The sequence below is a fragment of the Dasypus novemcinctus genome, chromosome 3 (genome assembly GCF_030445035.2).
Source record: "Dasypus novemcinctus isolate mDasNov1 chromosome 3, mDasNov1.1.hap2, whole genome shotgun sequence".
NCBI lineage: Eukaryota > Metazoa > Chordata > Mammalia > Cingulata > Dasypodidae > Dasypus > Dasypus novemcinctus.
Genome location: NC_080675.1, coordinates 67984674 through 68004801, shown reverse-complemented (window position 1 = coordinate 68004801; position 20128 = coordinate 67984674). Strand labels below are relative to the sequence as shown.

Here is a 20128-nt window from a genome sequence, read left to right as displayed (position 1 = left end):
TAAGAGTAGTTAAGAACTTCAGCAAAACAAATGTACACAAGTGATATTCACTCACAGTATGTGTCTGTGGGATTTTTGAAAGTTCCCATTTTGACTTTTTATTTATAGATCAGAAGAACCAGAGGAAAAGAAAGCACACACAGAAGATACAACTTCTTCATCTACACAGATGATTGATGGAGATTTACAGGCAAATCAAGCTGCATATAATTATAGTGCCTGGTATCAGGTAAGTTTACGTAATTGAGTTATTTTGTTCATAGATGACATTAGAAGCATAAATTAGCATATTCTTACGTTAACAAAAACAAACCAACTATTGGCTTCTGTTCCAGATTGTAGAATATACTGTAGGCCTGTTGTCTTTTGCTGTTCAGACTTGGAATTTCAGCACTGAACACATGCTCATTTTCTTAAACATATCTGCTTTGATTATATATTGATATGTGATGCTCAGCCATAGTTCTGATGTGCTAACATGTTTACTACTTTTTCCTTTCAGTACAATTATCATAATCCCTGGAATTATGGACAGTATTATCCTCCCCCTCCAACTTGATGGGAAGATGTAAATTTCAGGTGGCGTGTATGGAATGTATGAAATTATTTTTTTTTAAATGAGGGATGTAAACATAGTATAAGCTTGTCATATTTGGAAACTTGTCTTTCCTGTTTCTCTGTAACATAATTTGTTTAGTAATAGGGGAAATGTCACTTAGTAGCTTACCACAGATACTATTTCCTACCATTTATAAAATTTACTTTTTATTGGAGAACTATTTTTTGATTTTTTCATTAAGTGGTCTAGAATTCTTTTGCAATGCATTTGCAACAGTTTTGTAGCCTTAAGGGTAGGAAGAAACCTGACTGCAAATCATGTCAGTGTAGTACAAGATTCTGAAAATACATAAGGGCTGGTTATTAAGGATTTACCTCTTCTGTAAAAAAACTGATTTTTTAACCTTTGCTGACAAGGGTTTATCTGTTTAATTATCCTTATTGAGAATTTGGATCTAATTGCAGAAAAGGTACATTATTAAATACTATGCCTTGAAATAGAGTTTATAAGTGAGAAAATGGAATGTTTGCATCCCTTTTAAAAATGAAAACCATATTGATGTATTGTTTCAGGAGACTTTGTATTTTAGAATATTCATGTAAAACTTGTGAGCAAGCTTTCATTTTGGTCAAACTGATCATCTTCATTTTTGTAATAAAACTGAAGACTCATCCAATAATTGTTTATGAATTTATTTTGGGGGGGTAATAACCTAATATTAAGTTTATATTCACCATTATTAGTGGTTCATTGGTTTTGAGGTACATTTTTTTCTTGAATTTGACAATATCAGCTTCTTGCAAAGACTTGGACCTTTTAATTTTTTACTTCTCAAGCTTTATACAGAAATACTCCTTTTAGAGATTTTAAGATGAGGATCCATGACACAGCCCTAATTCAGACAGTTTTCCTCTTAAGTTACTTACTCCCTGTTCTGAAAGATACTTAGTCCTGGTTCACTTAATAAGAATATTACTATATAACACCAAATAAGTCAAATCAAGACACTGGATAAATTTGTATTGAACTTTTTAGTTTACAATGTGAGGAAAAAGGAAAATCATTTCTCCTTAACCAGTATTTTACACAGATGTAGTAAAATATTTTAGACTTTTTAGGGATTTCTAAGGGATTACATTTTTCAAAAGTTGGGGATCAAGTAAACAAGTATAACTTAACTCCTTGAATTTTCCAGTTGACTCTTCCCTTACACATAATAGCAACCAGCTCTAAATTAATTACATACATTTTTTCAAGGCCAAGTTTTAACATTGCTGATGTCTTTAGATTTGAGGCATTGATATTTCAATCAATATCCACTAATTCCACTTCAAAAATGAGTTTTGCATTTGGTGGAATTCTGTTGAAGAAGTCAAGGTAAATTTGATGAAATCTGTACCCTCCTCCCGTAACTTTAATCTAAAATTAGAATTAGGTATATTGGGTATTTGTAATTAACCCTGAAGGGAAGGGCTTTATAGTTGATTCAGAGGCTAATATAAATACTACCTTAGTGGTTCCTAAAAGTAGCTCTGCATCTCCTTTAGGGGTAAAAATAGAGGCTGACTAGATAAGCTGAGTTTGTACTAGGGAAATCATCCTTACCTGGATGCTTCACTAAGCTCCCAAATTAGCCTCCCACTTAATGAAGACTGCTACTCATTATTCAGAAAAACAAATGTCATTTTAGTCTAGCTGAAAGAGAGGGTGCTGCCATCGGACATCTGATTTTCATAGATAAAAAAAGATGGTTTCTTTATATTCCCAGAGAATCATAATTGATAAAACAATGGAGAGGCCTTCTGTTTTTTTTTTAACCTTCTTTTAACTGACCAGACTAGTTCAATGGAAATGGTACCAACAGCTATAAACTACCTTCCCACTTATTACTGGATTAGTCTAGTTTAAATGATCTTTGTGACTTAGTCTTCAAATTGCAATGCATGAATAGAAAAGGTACTTACAGTTTATATTTACTGAGTGTCGTTATTTCACACTTTATGGAAGGAAATTTAAGATACCTACAGCAAACAACATGACCTATTTTCCCCTAATGTTTCAAATATCTTGGGCCTATCTGAGAAATACTGTTATTAGTAGTAATCACTTATTTACTAACATTATATTGGTCCCATGGTTTTCATTTCACAATGGGTAATCCCTAACATTTTTAAGAACTCTGACTCTATCCACCTAAAGTTCATTGCCTGAAATTACATTCTGGTATAATAAAATGAACACTTCAAGAGCTGCCTTTCAAAGATGAAAGCTTAAACTTCACAGTTTAGGTCTCAGAAATTAAAAGAGTTGAATAAAAGAAAAAAGGAAGAAAATTCTAGCTTAAACCTGAATACTATGTGCACAAAGAAAATATTAACTATTGTCTTTACTGGACACCTTGGCATAAAAGCTTAAATGTTGGGAAGACTAGTCTGGGCAGTGTTCCTGATCTAGAAGTGAACCCAGACAGCATATTTCATACCATCAAGTGTTACCTGTTAACATGTTTTCCCTTAATTATGAAGGAAAAAAAAGATACTTGGCATCAGGCTGTCCTTTCTTTCCATAAGCCCATTCTGGTTCAATCTCCAGTCGAGCCTTTTCTCCTTTACTCATAGTCAAGAGTGCTTCATCCCACTAAAGGCAAGAAGAACGTTAAGAAAAACAACAACAAAAAAAATCCCATAGGACTGTATACATAAACAGTGAGTCTAAGGTAAACTAAGGACTACAGTTAATACAGTTAAAAAGTATTCTTTTACCAATTGTAACATTCCTTTTTAAAACTTTTCTAATAAACTGATTGAGCTTGGTGATTCTAACAACAAAAATAAAAATGATACTTGGCAAAAAATTACATGCAATACCAGAAGACAGTCAAGATTATACAGAACAAAGCATTCTGTTACTCGTTTCATTACACCCTAAGGAATGTCCTTATCAGATGATTCTAAATCTTAGGCTTCAATTTCCTCAATGGAAAAATAGGAAAAATAAGGATGTATTAGGCAATACATTTTCAAAATAATACCCAAACTTCTCATGATTTGTAAAAACACTTTCTAAACTGTTAACATGTCATATATTACGGAAAACAGTGGTCATTAGCACCATAATAAAAAAGTTACTATTATAGGACACACTTGTGAGTTTATTTTTATAGGGACAAACTTAAGCAAGTATTTAACTCAAAAACTGTCTTAAGATTACCAAACTTATTTCTATAGTGAAATTATATAAGATAAACCACATGTTGGAGCCTTAAGTCTTTTGCAGAAGCCATTTGCCTATTTTTTCCATTTGCATCTTAAAGCCATTTATCAAAAATGGCTAAATATCCATATGATGCATGGGATATAGGGTACATTCCTAATACTATAGACCCTGTTGCAGTACAGCAGTCAGAATACAGCTTAATAAAGAGAAGATTATGGAGAGGCAGATCTGTCACATATTGGATATTACGTGAATTATTAGAGGGGGTGTATGGGAACTCAGAGTGATTTTTCTGTAAACATACAACTTCTCAAAAAATTTAGAAAAAATATACAGTGGACTAGAAGAGATTTGCCAGTATGCAAATCAGTTATAGAAAAAGTTCAACTTAATACATAGTTACTATCAACTTGGTATGAACAGTAATAGTTACCATTATGCTCAACTAAATCTTTAGTTTCAAGATGTTTTATATTCCATTTTGGGCTCTGGATATAAATGCTTTAACTATAGTATAGTACAAAAAAATAATGTATTGGGAAGTAGACTTGGCCCAGTGGTTAGGGCGTCTGTCTACCAAATAGGAGGTCTGGAATTGAAACCCCGGGCCTCCTTGACCCGTGTGGACCTGGCCCATGCGCAGTGCTGATGCGCGCAAGGAGTGCCCTGCCACGCAGGGGTGTCCCCCGCGTAGGGGAACCCCACGCGCAAGGAGTGCGCCCCATAAGGAGAGCTGCCCAGCACAAAAGAAAGTGCAGCCTGCCCAGGAATGGCGCCACACACATGGAGAGCTGACACAAGATGACGCGACAAAAAGAAATACAGATTCCTGTGCTGCTGACGACAACAGAAGCAGACAAAGAAGACGCAGCAAATAGACACAAAGAACAGACAACCGGGGTGGGGAGAAGGGGAGAGAAATAAATAAATAAATCTTTAAAAAAATGTATTGGGGAGTCTTACAAATAAATGCATTTAAATAGGTGTTAGCATTGTTGATGTTTGATCTGAGTAATTACAATTTTAAACAGATGAACTGAAGCATGAAAACCTGATGAAGAAAGCTATTAGCCCTTCTCTTCTACTCCTTTTGTATACTATAATGGACAGTACAGCTCAACCCTAACTTCCCCTTTTCTCAGTTTCCTTTTGATGTGCCTCACATGGGTGGGAGGAGAGCATGCTTCTGTTTGAAAGATTTTCTGGTGTTTAAGCCTAGCTTGTGGGATTTTGAAAAGGGCACAGAATGACGGCTTCTATCCAAACTTCAGTGGACCAGATATTTTGTTCTTATTATCCATAAGTGGTACAGCAGCTATTTAACATTTTATGAAGCATCTTAGACACATTTAGAAAGCCAAACATTCTGACAAAGAATTACTTGATGAAGAAAAAGTGCTAAAGTAATTGAACTAATATTTGAATCCCTACTTTTATTAGGTACTTTAAATTATGCTCATTTAATCTTTTAAGAACCCTGATGTGTAGGCAGTATTGTCCTTATTTTATAGGTAGGGAAACTGAGACCAAGAGAACATAACTTGTGCCAGATCATACAGCTGGCAAATGACAGTACCTTGAATTGTCCAAAGATTGACTCCAAGCTGTTTTTGTTATAACCCCAATCCTATCTTTACAGCCCCATACCACAAGGAGCATGTGCTACCATATCCATAGATTCATTGCATTCTTTACTTACTCCTCTGATAACTTTGCCTATTCCAACCTTAAAACTTAAGGGCTTCGCATTTTTCTTCTTCTTTGAACCTGCAAAACAGATTTTCCTTATAATTAATAATGGGCTCTACTTTTTATTAAGAAATTAAGTTGCAATGGAAGATGGTGATTTAAATATTTAAGTTTACTTCAAAATTTATACTACTGTGTATTGTATGAAAAATAAAAATTTAAAAAGGCAGATAATTTGCCAAGAAAGTTCTGAATGTAAAAATAATTATGATCTAAATAAAGGGGGGGGGACTATACTATACCACCAATATAACACATTATTCTGCCTTTTATATTAAAATAATAAGACCTCACTTTGGGACACTAGCCGAGTTTAGACTAAACATTTCTTTTGCTTTCCAACAACTTAGAGGTCTTTAGTTATCCAGCCAATAACTAGTGAACTGAAAACCTCTTCCAAGTAAATGACATGTGATACTGACAGAGTGGAGTACTGCTGCTTGCAATTACCAAAAAAAGGTTGGAACTGTTTTATAAATGGGTAAGGGGTAGAGCTGGAGAAATTGTGAGATGCTTCACAGAAAAAGCCTAGATTGCTTTGAAGAGACTGTTGGTACAAACATGGATCCTAAAGTTACTTCTGATGGGGCCTTAGACAAATGACTGGAAGGAAGGTGATGCTTTCTTTAAAGTTGCAGAGAACTTGGCAAAATTAATTCCTGATGTTAGATGGAAGACAGAATTTCAAAGTGACGAGCTTGGACAGTGAGCTCAGGAAATTTCCAAACTAAACGTTGAAAATGCTGCCTGACATCTTGAAAAAAATAGATGACAGCCAACAAAAATTTATTACCAACCTCTCAATATCTACCACACATATTTTTTTGCGATGTCTTTAAGTCAAAAAGTTAAGATTACTTTCAGACTTACTTGTTTGAATGTTAGTATCAAAAACAGTCCCGTCCTGTAGTGTTCCTGTGTACCAGCAGTGAACAACATCTCCCTTTTTGGGGAAGTTGGTTTTATCTCCTTTTTTAAGAACAGATTTTGTATATTTTGGTGGACCCTAAAAACAAAACAAAACACAGAATTAGTAACTTGTGTGATGACAGAATACCTGTATATTCCAACTGTGACCTAAATCAGGTCAAAGATCTGATGGATTTGATAACCATTGTTTCTACTTCATCTCTGAGTTAAACTCTACCTAATTTCAAGTAAAGGAGAAGAATATTAGTAACTTTTACATTTCCAATTTAACATCTAATAACTCCAACTTCTTTGAAAACCAAAATTCTTTTGAGAAGATTTGGTTAACAATAAAAATAAATCCAGTCGTTTTCCAAGATTAGATATACTTTACTATTTAATTCCTATAGAAATTCATGTGGCATTACCTAAAGCATCATGACATATTCTCCAAAGATTTGAGTTGTTTTAATACTAAGAATGCATGGCTAGATACTTTTATTATATTCATTTAGAATGAATACAGTGATGTTGGCCTCTCACCCTAAACTTGGAAATAAGTTCGCACAATGAATGAAATTATCTACATAAGTTACCATATTAGAATAAAGCAGGACTATGAAGGCTTTAAAAAAACAAACTAAAGGCTAATCTAATCAATGGATACTCATATATTTTAGGAAAGCATGTAAACAAAGATGATCTGCCAAGAAACTTAGGGCGCCCCCCCAAAAAAAGTTGGAGCATTTTCCTTACTACTCCCTCATTTTATTTATTTTTGTTTTTAAAGATTGCTTATTTTATTTCTCTCCCCTTCCCCCAGTTTCCCCCTGCCCTGTCTGCTTTCTGTGTTGATTCGCTGTTTTCTTCTGTGTCCACTTGCATTCTTGTCAGGTGGCACCAGAAATCTGTCTCTGTTGTGTCATCTTGCTGCGTCAACTCTGTGTGTGGCACCACTGCTGGGCGGGCTGTGCTTTTTGTGCAGGGCAGCTCTCCTTGCAAGTGGGGCACCCTATGTGGGGGACACCCCACGTGGCACGGCACTCCTTGTGCCATGGCAGCACTGCGCGTGGGTTAGCTCACCACATGCGCCAGGAGGCCCTGGGTATCGAACCCTGGACCTCCTATATGGTAGGTGGACTCTTTATCAATTGAGCCACATCTGCTTCCCCCTCATTTATTTCTAAATGGTCAGTTTTTTTTGTTTGAGGAGGTACTGGGGATTGAACCCAGGACCTTGTACTTGGGAAGCAGATACTCAACAACTGAGCTACATCTGCTCTCCTAATTTGTTGTTAAGCCATGCAATCTTTATTCACTTTCACTCCCTTAGTTAGGGATTTCATTTGTCTTTTCAAGGCTTGGAAAAAAGTTTGGTTTTCCCTGCAAATAGTCTACCCCTTCAGTCAGTCCTCCATTCTCCTGCTAGAGTGATCTCAGGAATTATTGCTTATAGTTTTATGCCAAAGGTCTGTGCCATTCAGATTTCTTTGCATGGAAATCTTTGCTCCAATAAACTATTTTCTTCCATGACCTCCTCTGTAGAGCTGGTCACTGTTCTCTTGCGTCTCTGCTGTTACCTCCTACAAACCTCTATTAGAACATGTCACTTCTGTTGCAATTTCCTAACTTGAAGGTCTAGAACAGCCATTCTTAGCCAGGAGCAATTTTGCTTCCTGGGACTATTTTAGTACTTTATAGAAACATTTTTTATTGTTACAATTGGGAGAGTGAGGGTGGTACTCCTGGCATTCTGTGGGCCACAGCATCTAGTTTGACTTTTATGGATTACTCATTCCTTCGCATTGTTAATGCTGTGAGAAGAAAATGGGTCTAACATAAAAAATGTTTGGGAAATACTAAGTTAAAATTTAATAGGCCCATGTTGTGCATGACCTAACGCAACACAGGCTATAGTCTGGGAAAAGTTAGTCAGGAGATGGCCAGAAGGTTTACCAAAAAAAAAAATATGAATTTTCAAAGCAGGGAAGAGCATGAAAATATTAGGTTAGTGCAAAAGTAGTTGCAGTTTCAGACCGTGAATTTTAAATTATTAAAACTAGGCTCAAACACATCTTTATTAACCAAAATAGGAACCATTACAATCAACACATTTTTGCCAATGAGAAATAGTTTGTTTATTTCTGTAGCATAAAAATCTGTGCTTCAGGATTCAATGAACTCTTGGAAAGCATTTTCTGCATCCTGCTGGTTGTGGAAGTATTTTCCCTACAAAAAGTTGTTGAGATGCTTGAAGAAGTAGTTGGTGGGCAAAAGTCAGATGAATAAAGCGGATGAGGCAAAACTTCGTAGCCCAATTTGTTCAACTTTTAAAGTGTGTGACGTGCAGTCAGGTGTTGTCATGGAGAAGAGTTGGGCACTTTCTGTTGACCAATGCTGGCTGCAGCCACTGCAGTTTTTGGTGCATCTCACCGATTTCCTGAGCATACTTCTCAGATGTAATGTTTACCCCGGGATTCAGAAAGCTGTAGTCAATCAGACAGGCTGCAGACCACCAAACAGTGACCATGACTTTTTTGGGGTACAAATGGCTTTGGGAAGTGCTTTGGTGCTCCCAACTACTGAGCTGGTCATCACCGGTTGTCACATAAAATCCACTTTTCATTGCATGTCACAATCTGATCTAGAAATGGTTTGTTGTTGTTGCATAGAATAAGAGAAGACACTTCAAAATGACAAGTGCTTTGATTTTCGGTCAGCTCATGAGACTCCCACTTATCAAGTTTTTATACTTTTCCAATTTTCTTCAAATGCCAGATAGTCATAGAATGGCTGACAAGTTCTTCAGCAACTTCTTGTGTACTTGTAAGAGAATTAGCTTTGATGATTGCTATTGATTGTTGTCAACTTCTGATGGCCGGTTACTACACTCCTCATCTTGAAGGCTCTTGTCTCCTTCGCAAAACTTCTTTTTCTTTTCTTTTATTTTTTTAAAGATTTATTTTATTTCTCTCCCCTTCCCCCCACCAGCCCGGGTTGTCTGTTCTCTGTGTCTATTTGCTGCGTGTTCTTCTTTGTCCGCTTCTGTTGTTGTCAGCAGCACGGGAATCTGTTTCTTCTTGTTGCGTCATCTTGTTGTGTCACCTCTCCGTGTGTGCGGCGCCATTCCTGGGCAGGCTGCACTTTCTTTCACGCTCGGCGGCTCTCCTTATGGGGCGCACTCCTTGCGTGTGGGGCTCCCCTATGTGGGCGACACCCCTGTGTGGCAGGGCACTCCTTGTGCGCATCAGCACTGTGTATGGGCCTGCTCCACACGGGTCAAGGAGGCCCGGGGTTGAACCGCAGACATCCCATGTGGTAGACGGACGCCCTAACCAGTGGGCCAAGTCTGCTGCCATCACGAAACTTCTTGAACCACTACTGCACTGCATGTTCGTTAGCAGTTTCTGGGCCAAATGCATTGTTAATGTTGTGAGTTGTCTCTGCTGCTTTGAACTCAAATAAGAAAATCGCTCAAAACTGCTTTTTGTCTAACATCATTTCAGTAGTCTAAAATAATATAAACTAAACAGCAAGTACTAAGTCATTAGCAAAAAAACATAAAGTGATAAATGCACATTAAAATGATGTGTAACATAACCACATTTATTTAAGAATGTATTCCAATATCAAATGATCAATTGCAACAATGCAAAAACTCAATTACTTTTGCACCAACCCAAAAGTATTAATATAATATGCTAGGGAGGAATGAAGGGGAGAATGGCATGAGATGAAGATGGACAGATAGGTCTAGGCAGTCCATGTTAAAAAATTGGGTTTTTATCTTTAGGTCATTGAGCAGCCAATTAAGAATTTAAAAGTCTTAGAATCACATTTTATTAAAAATAGATCACTGTGATAGCAGCATGAAGAATGGTTTTGGAAGGCAAAGTATAAGTGGGGAAACTTGTTAGGAAGAAAGTTAATTTAGTCATCTGGGTCAGACTAGGGTGCTAACTGTGAGGATATTAAAAGATGAATGGCTCTGAAATAATTTTGGAGGTTGAAACCAACAGAATTCGATGATGATTAGAAGCAAATGAGTTGTCAAAGTTGAAACTCAAATTTTTGGCTTTTAAAGTCATTCCTGAGTCCTGAGTGCGAGTTCTTTCTTCAATTTATACTTTCTCTCATGTCTAATTTTAACTTTTTTTCCTTTTCTGAAACACCAACATTTAGCATATGTATAAGACTGCTTTTTCCTCATTTTAGATATGACAAGGGCTGATGGCTATACATTTGCATAAGCATTAGTTAATGCATTCAACATTTATTAATACTTAAGGACAAAGTTTTTTTTTCTTTTCATAAAAAGGTAATTTTCATTGAAAAAAATGTACCCAATTAAAGACAAAACAATACTAAAAGATATAATCAAATCTTTTACTTCAGACTTGTGTCCCAAACCAACATTATTGAATTTCATAAATAAACATTCTTCCATAAGTATTTTATGCACAAAAGCTCATGTAATGTGTATTATTCTTGTCCTTCAAATTTTCTTAAAACAAATGGTCACCCAGTATAATCACTTTTGTTCTAATTCTGGCTTCCCATATACGAGGTCCCAGTTCAATCCCAGCCCTGGTACGTATGTACCAGGTGCATACATACACACACACAGAAAAAAATAAAAACAAAAAATTTTTTTAAAAAAGAAACAAGGAAGTAGATTTGGCTCAACTGATAAGAGCATCCACCTACCATATGGGAGGTCCGGTCCAGGGTTCAAACCCAGGTCCTCCTGACCCATGTGGTAAGCCAGTCCACACACAGTGCTGGTGTGAGCTAAGGAGTACCGTACCACACAGAGGTGTTCCCTGTGTAAGGGAGCCCCACGTGCGAGAGCCCCATGCAAAAAAAGCGCAGTCTCCCCAATTTATTTTTAATTTTTCTAAATTAGTATGTATTCTTAATCTAACCTTTATACCCATCACTATATTCCATTTTACTATTAATGGAACTTGGCAATATATTAGGCTTCATTTCTGAAGAAGTTTTAGATTACAGAGAGGTTCAACTATGGCAGGGGAGAAACACTGGTGTGGGGTGTTATTGATGGGGGGCACATGGTTGGGAGGGAATTCTCCAGGGATTGTTTATAGGGCACATAACAACGTTTGGATATTTTCATAGTAGTTACAGTTGAAAATGACAACTGAGGGAGTGCTGAGTTCCTAGCCAGGGGAACTCTATCATATTCCCCAATGGAACAGCAACAATCCCCCAAGTGCAATAGCAAAGACCAATAAAGAAGGATGGTCCAACAATGAGCCCTTGATACTAATGACAATGCTTATGAGTCTGTGTGCCTGAAATATGAACTAGGCCTAGAGCTGCAGTGTGCCTAAAAGTTACCTCCTGAGAGCCTCCATGTTGCTCAAATGTGGCCACTCTCTAAGCCAAACTCAGCATGTAAATGCATTGCTTTCGCTCCAGTGTGGGACATGACTCCCAGGGATGATCCTGCCTGGTGCTGAGGGATTACTTCCAAGCACCAGTGTAAGATTTAACTAGAAAAGACCTTGAATAAAAGGGTCACCTCAAGACCAGCAGAATATCTCAGCCTACATGTAATATGAGGTGTTAAAAACTGCTTTTTGGCCTTGAATAAAAGGGGAAAATGGAAAGGACAAATGAGTTTATATGGTTATGAGTCTCCAAAAAAGAGTCAGGATGTCATCAGAGGGCTTGTGCTTATGCACACCTCAGCAGGATCCCAGAGACAGCCAAAGTAGATACAACCCCAAGTACCGGTTCTCCTGAGGGCTACAGAGACCCACAGGTTCTATGGTCATGGCAGATGGCTCTGGAGTTCAGTGCCATGTCAGCTGGCTCTACTTTGGAGTTTGTGTTCCTGAGTATGATAGAGTTGGACTCAGATGTGACCTTTCTGCACATGCCTCTTCTGTCACTTTTACTGAACCTGTGGCTGGCACTGGGGTTGGTGTATACTCAAGAGACCTGACTCTCTTGATTGTCCATGTGACAGTCAGGCCCTGAGCCTCAGCAGACTTGCAACTCCTACCCTCTGGTTTATTGGACTTACCCTGGCCAGATAACAGGGAAGTGAAGGTCAATCACCACACCAGGGAGCCAAGAGGGCCTACAACTGCAAGCAGGAGAATGGCATCCATCATCCATGTGGAATCTAAGCCCCCTCTCGATATAGAGGTGGAGTGGACATTACTGTCCCAGGGTCCACAGGATGAAGGAATAGAGTACGGATTAGAGTGGACTTACTGATATTCTACTATGGAACTATTGTGATTAGTAATGGAAGAAATTGTAGCACTGATGTGGAGAAAGTGGCCACGGTAGCTGCTGAAGGTAGGGAGAGGGAAGAAGAGATATGACATAGGGGCATTTTCAGCACTTAAGAGTTGGTCCTGGGTGATACTACAGGGACAGATGTTGGACACTGCATGTCTTGCCATGACCCACTGGGTGGACTGGGGGAGACTGTAAACTACAATGTAAACCATTATCCATGTGGTGCAGCAGTGCTCCAAAATGTATTCGCCAAATGCAATCAATGTGCCATGATCATGAAAGAGGTTGTTGATGTGGGAGGAGTGGGGTGGGGGGGGTATATGGGGACCTCTTATATTTTCTGAATGTAGCATTTAAAAAAAATAATGAGAGAAAAAAAAAAGAGGTGAGGAAATTTCTTGTCTGTTTTTTAAATTTATTATTATTATTGAAATAAGAAAAATGCTCTAATGATTGAAGTGATGAACACACAACTATGTGATTAAAGAAAATACCACTGACTGTACACTTTGGATGAATTGTATGTTTATTAATACGTATCAATAAAATTGATTTCTTAAAGAAAAAAAAAAAGCAGTCTACCCAGGGGTGGTGCTGCATACACAGAGAGCTTACGCAGCAAGATGACACAACAAAAGAGAGACACAAATTCCTGGTGCCACTGACAAGAATGCAAGGGGATGCAGAAGAACACACAGTGAATGGACACAGAGAGCAGACAATGGGGGGACGCGGTGGCAGGAAGGGAGAGAAATAAAAAATCTTAAAAAAAAAATCAGTCTTGTAAGCTGGGTCTTAAATGGAGATTAGAATTGACAAATAGGGTCGTGAAGAGGAAAGATATTCTAGGCAAGAAATAAAAGTACGTAGCTGGGGGAAGTGGATTTGGCCCAGCGGTTAGGGCGTCTGTCTACCACATGGGAGGTCCTTGGTTCAAACCCTCAGGCCTACTTGACCTGTGTGCAGCTGGCCCATGCGCAGTGCTGATGCGCGTAAGGAGTGCCATGCCACGCAGGGGTGCCCCCCCCGTAGGGGAGCCCCAAGCACAAGGAGTGCGCCCCATAAGGAGAGCCACCTAGCGTGAAAGAAAAGTTCAGCCTGCCCAGAAATGGCACCGTGTACACGGAGAGCTGACACAACAAGATGACGCAACAAGAAGAAACACAGATTCCCATGCCGTTGACAACAGAAGTGGACAAAGAAGAACACTCAGCAAATAGACACAGAAAACAGACAACTGGGGTGGGGAGAGAAAGAAATAAATCTTAAAAAAAAAAAAAAAAGTATGAAGTTGGGAAAAGGCATGGTTAATACACAATGACCAGACATTTCTAGCTGAATAGGAGTATTTCTATGTAAGCAGGATATAATGTAAGGGAACTAGGCAGGAGCAATATTTTTGAAGGCTCTGAATGCCAAGAACAAGAAATTTGAATTTATATCCTGGACCAGTGCTGTTCAACAGAATTATGGCAGTCACAAATTTCATTTTAAGTTCTTTAGTAGCCACATTTAAAAAATATAAAAGGAAATAGGTGAAGTTAATTAGAATAACATCTCATTTCAACCAGTATATCCAAAAATATTTCAACATGTAATTAATATAAAAAATACTGAGATGTTTACATTCTTTAAAAAATTATACCAAGCTTTTAAAATTGAGTTGTATTGTACACTTAAAGCACAACATCAAACTGGACTAGTAAAAAGTGCACAGCTACATGACTAGTGACGACCATATTGGACAGCATAGTTCTAGACAGTACAAAATTACTGAAGACTTTTGAGCAGGAGGGTAGTTTGCAAAATATTATTTTAGAACGTTTGCTAGCCATTTTTGGGTTGAATGGATAAATAGAATGGAGGCAGGAGATTAGTAACTTTTCCAACACTCCAGGTCTGATGCCTTGAAATGCTTGAAAATGGAAAAGGAATGCACTAAGATTTGAACGAGAAGAAAGATATTTGAGAGCATTAGTCCTGAAGAGCCAAAGTTTAATAAAACTTACATGTTGGAAAAAAGGAAATAGTTATGGCTCTAGACATCCACCTTTTGGTAAAATGGAACATAGGAGCACGCACTGAAAAAGGAATAAGAGAGGACTTAGAATTTGTGGGAAAATGTTTCAACTAGTTTATGTAGGCAGTGGAACAGGAAATTAAGTGAGGAACAGTATAAATATTGCTGAGTAGCAGTGAAATTAGAAAACACGCTTGGCTGAGATTAAGCATGAATGCCCTGGAACCAGTTTTATGATTAGTTTTTCTCCACAATTCTTGTTCTGCAGTTCCAAAGTGTGAAAAGAGAAAGCAGAAAGTAAGAATCAGCAAGGGGATTCAACAGGATGCTAGGAAGACAGTGAGAATGCACAACTGGGCTTAGATTGGCCAGTTAAATGAAATGAAAAGGTCTTACAGAAAAGGATACAGTTGAGCACCCTCAAAAGCTCTCTCTAGATTGTCCCCAGCTCTTATGAATCTGTCATTTTCTTTTACTTGGAACGGCCCTCTACTTAAGCCCTAAATGATAGACTGTTCTTCTTCCTTATACCTTCTTCGTTCTAATTTTTGGAGGGTGAACTATGTTGTCAGATGCTTTTATTAGTTATTACCATAACTCCACCCTAATAGCTGCTCAATATTTGCTCAATATAGAACATTTATCAATATATTAGTTGTGATAAACCTTAAATTGCTTTTTGGGCCTGTACAGACCCATAACCATCAATTTGTGCTTTTAACCAATAGGAAAAGATCATGCAAATTAACCAGTTTTACTCATAGAACACATCTATAATTCTGTACCTGAACTTATAGTCTGTCTACAAATGTTATACCTTCATCAGCAGGCTACACCTCTTACAAGAACTAAAGACAGATTATTGTCATGGAAACTAAGACCACTAGGAATGAGTAAGCTTGGGGTTGGCAAGATATATTAGAGTGGCAAGATTATAATCAAGTCAGTTCTACTAAGGCCATCTTCATCACTTACAGAAAGTTTTTATTTTGTTCTTAAAACCTTTGTATAAAAATATAAAACCAAGGTTAGGGAAGATGAGACAGATGGACCTGCACCCCACAGCCAGGCCTGGACTATTTCTATTGCCAGGGACATGATGTACGTTAGAAGAAGCTAAAGTCCAACTTGGCTATAGAATCATATCCTTAAAATAGCTTTGAAACCTCAGATGAGTCTGGTTCAGACTTGAAGGCATTATTAAATACGAAGTTTGAGCTACTACACAGGATAGGCTAACTGTAAAGCACTGGTTCTTCAGATTTTATTTTATTTTTTGCTCCAGTGCACCTAAGGGAGATGACACACTCCAAATCATTATGTTGCTTAATGTGAAAATGGCCATATGCAACTACCTCTCACTATGAGGTAATGTTAAGCGAACACTGTTTCTAAAATTCACAAGAGAATTAAAATAAAAAAACAACAACAACATTATATACAAACCTCATCCAGAGTCTCTTCAGACTTGGTTTCTTTGGGTTTGTCTTCACTAAGCTTCACATTTTTCACCTGCTCTGACACTTTACTTATACTTTCAGTTCCTTTGAAACGCTGTAAGGAAAATGTTTTAACATTTATCATATTCAGGACAGGCTGAAAACTAGGAGGGACATCTGGATTTTTAGCCCCTAAATTAAATGAACATCTGCGTCGTGAATATATAACTGAAATTCAAGTAAGTGGCCTAAGGAAATTTCTTAAGAACAAAGGAAGAATTTTATGTTAAGCACTTTTATCAATAAATTATAACCCTCATACTATCTAAAAATATACATTCTGATATGAGAACCAGGATCTTGAGAAAGGCCAACTCAGACACAGATACGAATACTATCCAAACAATTCCTCAATAAAGATCCTTTTCTGTGAAAGATGGTTATTTCCTAGTGAACAAATATTTGGGAATTTCCTAAAATTTGTTTTTCTAAAGATGTACTTTATATCTAAACCAGATTTAAATTCAGTGATGAAACAGAACACACTTTTATCACATAATATTTAATATGCAGAGTAAATGCTTCCAATATGGTAGGTACCAATTGACAGGATTGATTTATAACTTTTTAGTGCCTTTAAGAATTTATTCTTTCAATTTAAGCTACTAGGCAACTGTTTAAAAAAATCTGGCCGCTGTGGCCTCATTCTGCAGCATGTCCATGGGCCATGCCTTGAACCGTGTAATTTTCTCATTTTCTTGTTTCTTAACTCTTCACTCCCTTGCCTACTCTATTAAAACAAACAACGAAAAAAAACTGGTCCCTTTCAAAATATCCAAACATACTACCATGTCGCAGATTAGTCTTGCTAGATTTGATAGCTAGTTCACTTATAAACACAGTTAAGAAAAATTCCAGGTGTAAAAAACTCAACACAGCCTGCAAATAAATGCCTTAAAATTTCTTTTTGGAAATAAAATATGTAAAATGATGATCTAGTAACAGAGTATAACAATACTGACCTTGCTTTCAAAAAGGTGGTTATAGGCTGTAACCAAATGGTCCTTGTTAGCTGTTTTGGCCACATTTTTAATGTTTCCTAATAACTTATGTTCTGCAAGAAACTATAAAGAAAAACGTTGGTTAGGCAAAATCAAGACCTCAAGAAGGGTCTAAAATTAGAAAATGATCTTTTATGCTAGCAGTTATTTTTCAATAGCACTCTTATAGAAGAAGGAATAGAATAAACACTATATTTTATAGGCTACTTATTAGAAAAAAAAATTTAAGGAACTTAAAGAAACATTGGCTATTTATAACAATTATTCATAAGACTAGAACTACAGTATTAAGTGTCACACTGATGCATCCGAACACCTTTCTCATCAGAAAACTCACAGAAAAGAATATTTGTGCAGGGAGCACATGGGAGGAAAGGGCTCATGGCAGGAGGCTACTTGACTCTGGCCCTGGAAACCTCTGTTGGGTGTAGCCATCTCAACATAGTTGTAAATCTATTCTTTGCAGATTGGGAAGCACCCTTACACAAAGCTACAGTATAGTGATTAAGTGTACAGGCTATGAAGTCAGAACACCTGGGTTAGAAACTAGCTGTTTGAGCCCAGGCAACGCACTCAGGTTTTCTAAAGACTGAAATTTCCATATCTGCAATGGAAGATAAATAACAGCACCTCATTCAGAGGTTGTTTTAAAAATAAAATACAATAATCCATTTAACATATTTAGCATAGAACCTGTCAGGAGCCCGATTAATATCAGCTTTTCTGATTAATAATGTAATTACTTGAAGTAATAGAATTTCATTTCTCAAATGATTGCTAAGTTGGCAGATGGAAACCAAACTTCTACTAAAATCAAATCACATATCTTCATGTTAAAATCATGCAACCTGCAGATCATCTTTAATAACCTTTGTTTTCCTCTTATTCCACTTCCTTTTTTGCTTTGTCCTTGCTTGATTCCTTATTTGTTACATTCTCAAGGTTGTCCCTTGGCATCGTCTAAGCGTTTGATAAAGCATTTTTTCTAACACTATCACTGTTGTATTTTTCCCTCACTTTTCTATCTCTCACTTTCTAAGTGTTTTAAATAATAATGGCTGATAGGAAAGGAGAAAAAGTTAATAGAAGTAATCATTGCTTTGGAACTCCTGTAGTCTCTTTAGCAAGGTTCCAGAAAAACAGTATAAACATCCCTTTGATACCTTATGATCAGTAAAACAGTGATTGTCAAATAAGTTTATGTACGTGTAATAATTAAAAGATGTTAGAAAAATATTTTGATAATTCAAGTCTCTTGAAATTGTCCCATGTAGGCCACTTTTATATTGGATTCCACTTAGATATAATTACTTTCATGAGGATTTTATGTACAGTATTAAGGTTAATAAATGCCCACTCTATTGCATTGTTCCAGTTGAAATATGAATTGGTTTAAGGGCAAAAATTTCCATTAAGTTGCATTAAGATCCTGGAGGTACTCTCATCCTTCTATCCCTAAACACTGACACACTCTCGCCATAGTCTATGTATAAATATTTGCTGAATTCATTTAAGATGTTGATACCAGAATAATTATTCACGATATTTAACTGGAAGTTAGGCAATTCTTATACCGCCTGCTCAAGACCCTCACAAATGAAAATAAAACACAATCCTCCGCAAAGAACCCAGAAACAATTTTTCTAAATACAAGTTTAGAGACGTAAATTTTAGAGAAACCACATGCAGACTGCAGCTTTTATATCCAGCTGCCGCCGATGAGTGCCTTTGAACAACAAAGTGTACAGTAGTTCATCAATTCAAGAGAACTATGAATGATCTTAATTTCCGAAGGAAAAAAAGTCTGACAGAAATAACTTGTGACTACAGACGGGTAGTTAAGATGGAGACTGTGCTGAAAAAAATGCAGGGCATACAGTATAAAGAGTGCCAAATACATTTCTTAGAGTTTTTATAACAACGGGAAACCACTGCACAAAAAATGTGTACATAATTACCCTAAACATAGATGTGAAGGATAAAGGGTCGACCTTAAAAAAAGTTAAGCCGCAAACTAAGAATTTTTAAAAACACATTGTTAGGTATTTAGCAAACTGGAAAGAAAAATCGCACACAAAGGTTCCCACAAATGCTTCACATCCCTTCACGTTTTCCCAATAGCCCGCGCTTGGCTCCCAGGAGTTTTAGCCGAGTCCCTTGTCCTCACCCTCCTAATCCTAGCCTTAGCCCCTAAATATTTCCCCGGTTTTCTCGTGGCCGCCACCCCTTTCAGGGATCCCTGTGAGGTCCTAACAACCCAACTGCAGCCTGAGTGACCCAGGAGGTAAAGCAACTCCCCAGGCCCCAGTGAGGCCGACCAAAAAGCACGGAGGGTAGCTCGGGCCTTCACTGCCACAGGCCGCGCAAGGACGAGGGCGGGGGCACCAAGGAAGACGGAATGTACGGGCATGTCCGGGGGGTGAGGCTTCCCTCAGTCACACCAGCCCGGTCGCCCCGCCGCCTCTGGTACCGAATCTGAACCGTGGTCCTGCAGAAACTTGATAATGTCCTTCTTGGGGAGCTGATCGCTGCGCAGCTGCTCCACGGTCCACGCCCGCTGTGGAACGGCCGCCGCCATCTTCCCCCGCTGCCTCTGCTCTACTGAGCCAGCCCGCTTCAGTTCGGCCTCGCCCCGCCCCTGGGGCGCGGAGCCCGAGGGGGCGGGGCCATGGGCTACGAGGCGGGATTGGGACCTGTTCTTGAGTGACGTCCAGACTGTGCTATGAGGGCTTCTAAGTTGGGTTGCGGTAAAACCCGCCCGGGTGGTCGCGGCACCCTACTATCTCGCGGAGGACAGCAATTTGCGATCTACTTCTACTTCTGATTGGACCCTTTATGAGGCGACCTCTTATGATAGTGATATTTAACAGCCATTACCCATACTTGTTTATTACTGATG

General features: G+C 38.0%; 2 protein-coding genes across 12 annotated transcripts in view; one reads left to right on the top strand and one right to left on the bottom strand.

The window, feature by feature from the left end:
• Positions 1 to 1235, top strand: part of PRPF39 (pre-mRNA processing factor 39) — a 33020-nt gene extending 31785 nt beyond the window's left edge. For all 10 annotated transcript variants that reach the window (XM_071213946.1, XM_058293466.2, XM_071213947.1 and 7 more), the window contains 2 exons: positions 109 to 229; positions 503 to 1235. In XM_071213946.1, the coding sequence (XP_071070047.1) occupies positions 109 to 229; positions 503 to 559 (178 nt within the window). In that variant the 3' untranslated portion in view covers positions 560 to 1235. The remainder of the gene's footprint in view (positions 1 to 108; positions 230 to 502) is intronic.
• FKBP3 (FKBP prolyl isomerase 3) lies at positions 60 to 19884 on the bottom strand. 2 transcript variants are annotated; one of them, XM_004476468.4, is made up of 7 exons: positions 19700 to 19884; positions 17191 to 17292; positions 16176 to 16283; positions 6395 to 6530; positions 5475 to 5542; positions 3099 to 3196; positions 60 to 1919 (listed from the first exon to the last, which is right to left on the bottom strand). In XM_004476468.4, the coding sequence occupies exons 1-7, from the start codon at positions 19805 to 19807 to the stop codon at positions 1865 to 1867; spliced, it is 675 nt and encodes a 224-aa protein (XP_004476525.1). In that variant the 5' UTR covers positions 19808 to 19884; the 3' UTR covers positions 60 to 1864. The 2 variants fall into 2 exon arrangements, with proteins under 2 accessions (XP_004476525.1, XP_058149458.1); XM_058293475.1 differs by having other exon boundaries at positions 19634 to 19832.
• Positions 19885 to 20128: the final 244 nt, after the last annotated feature.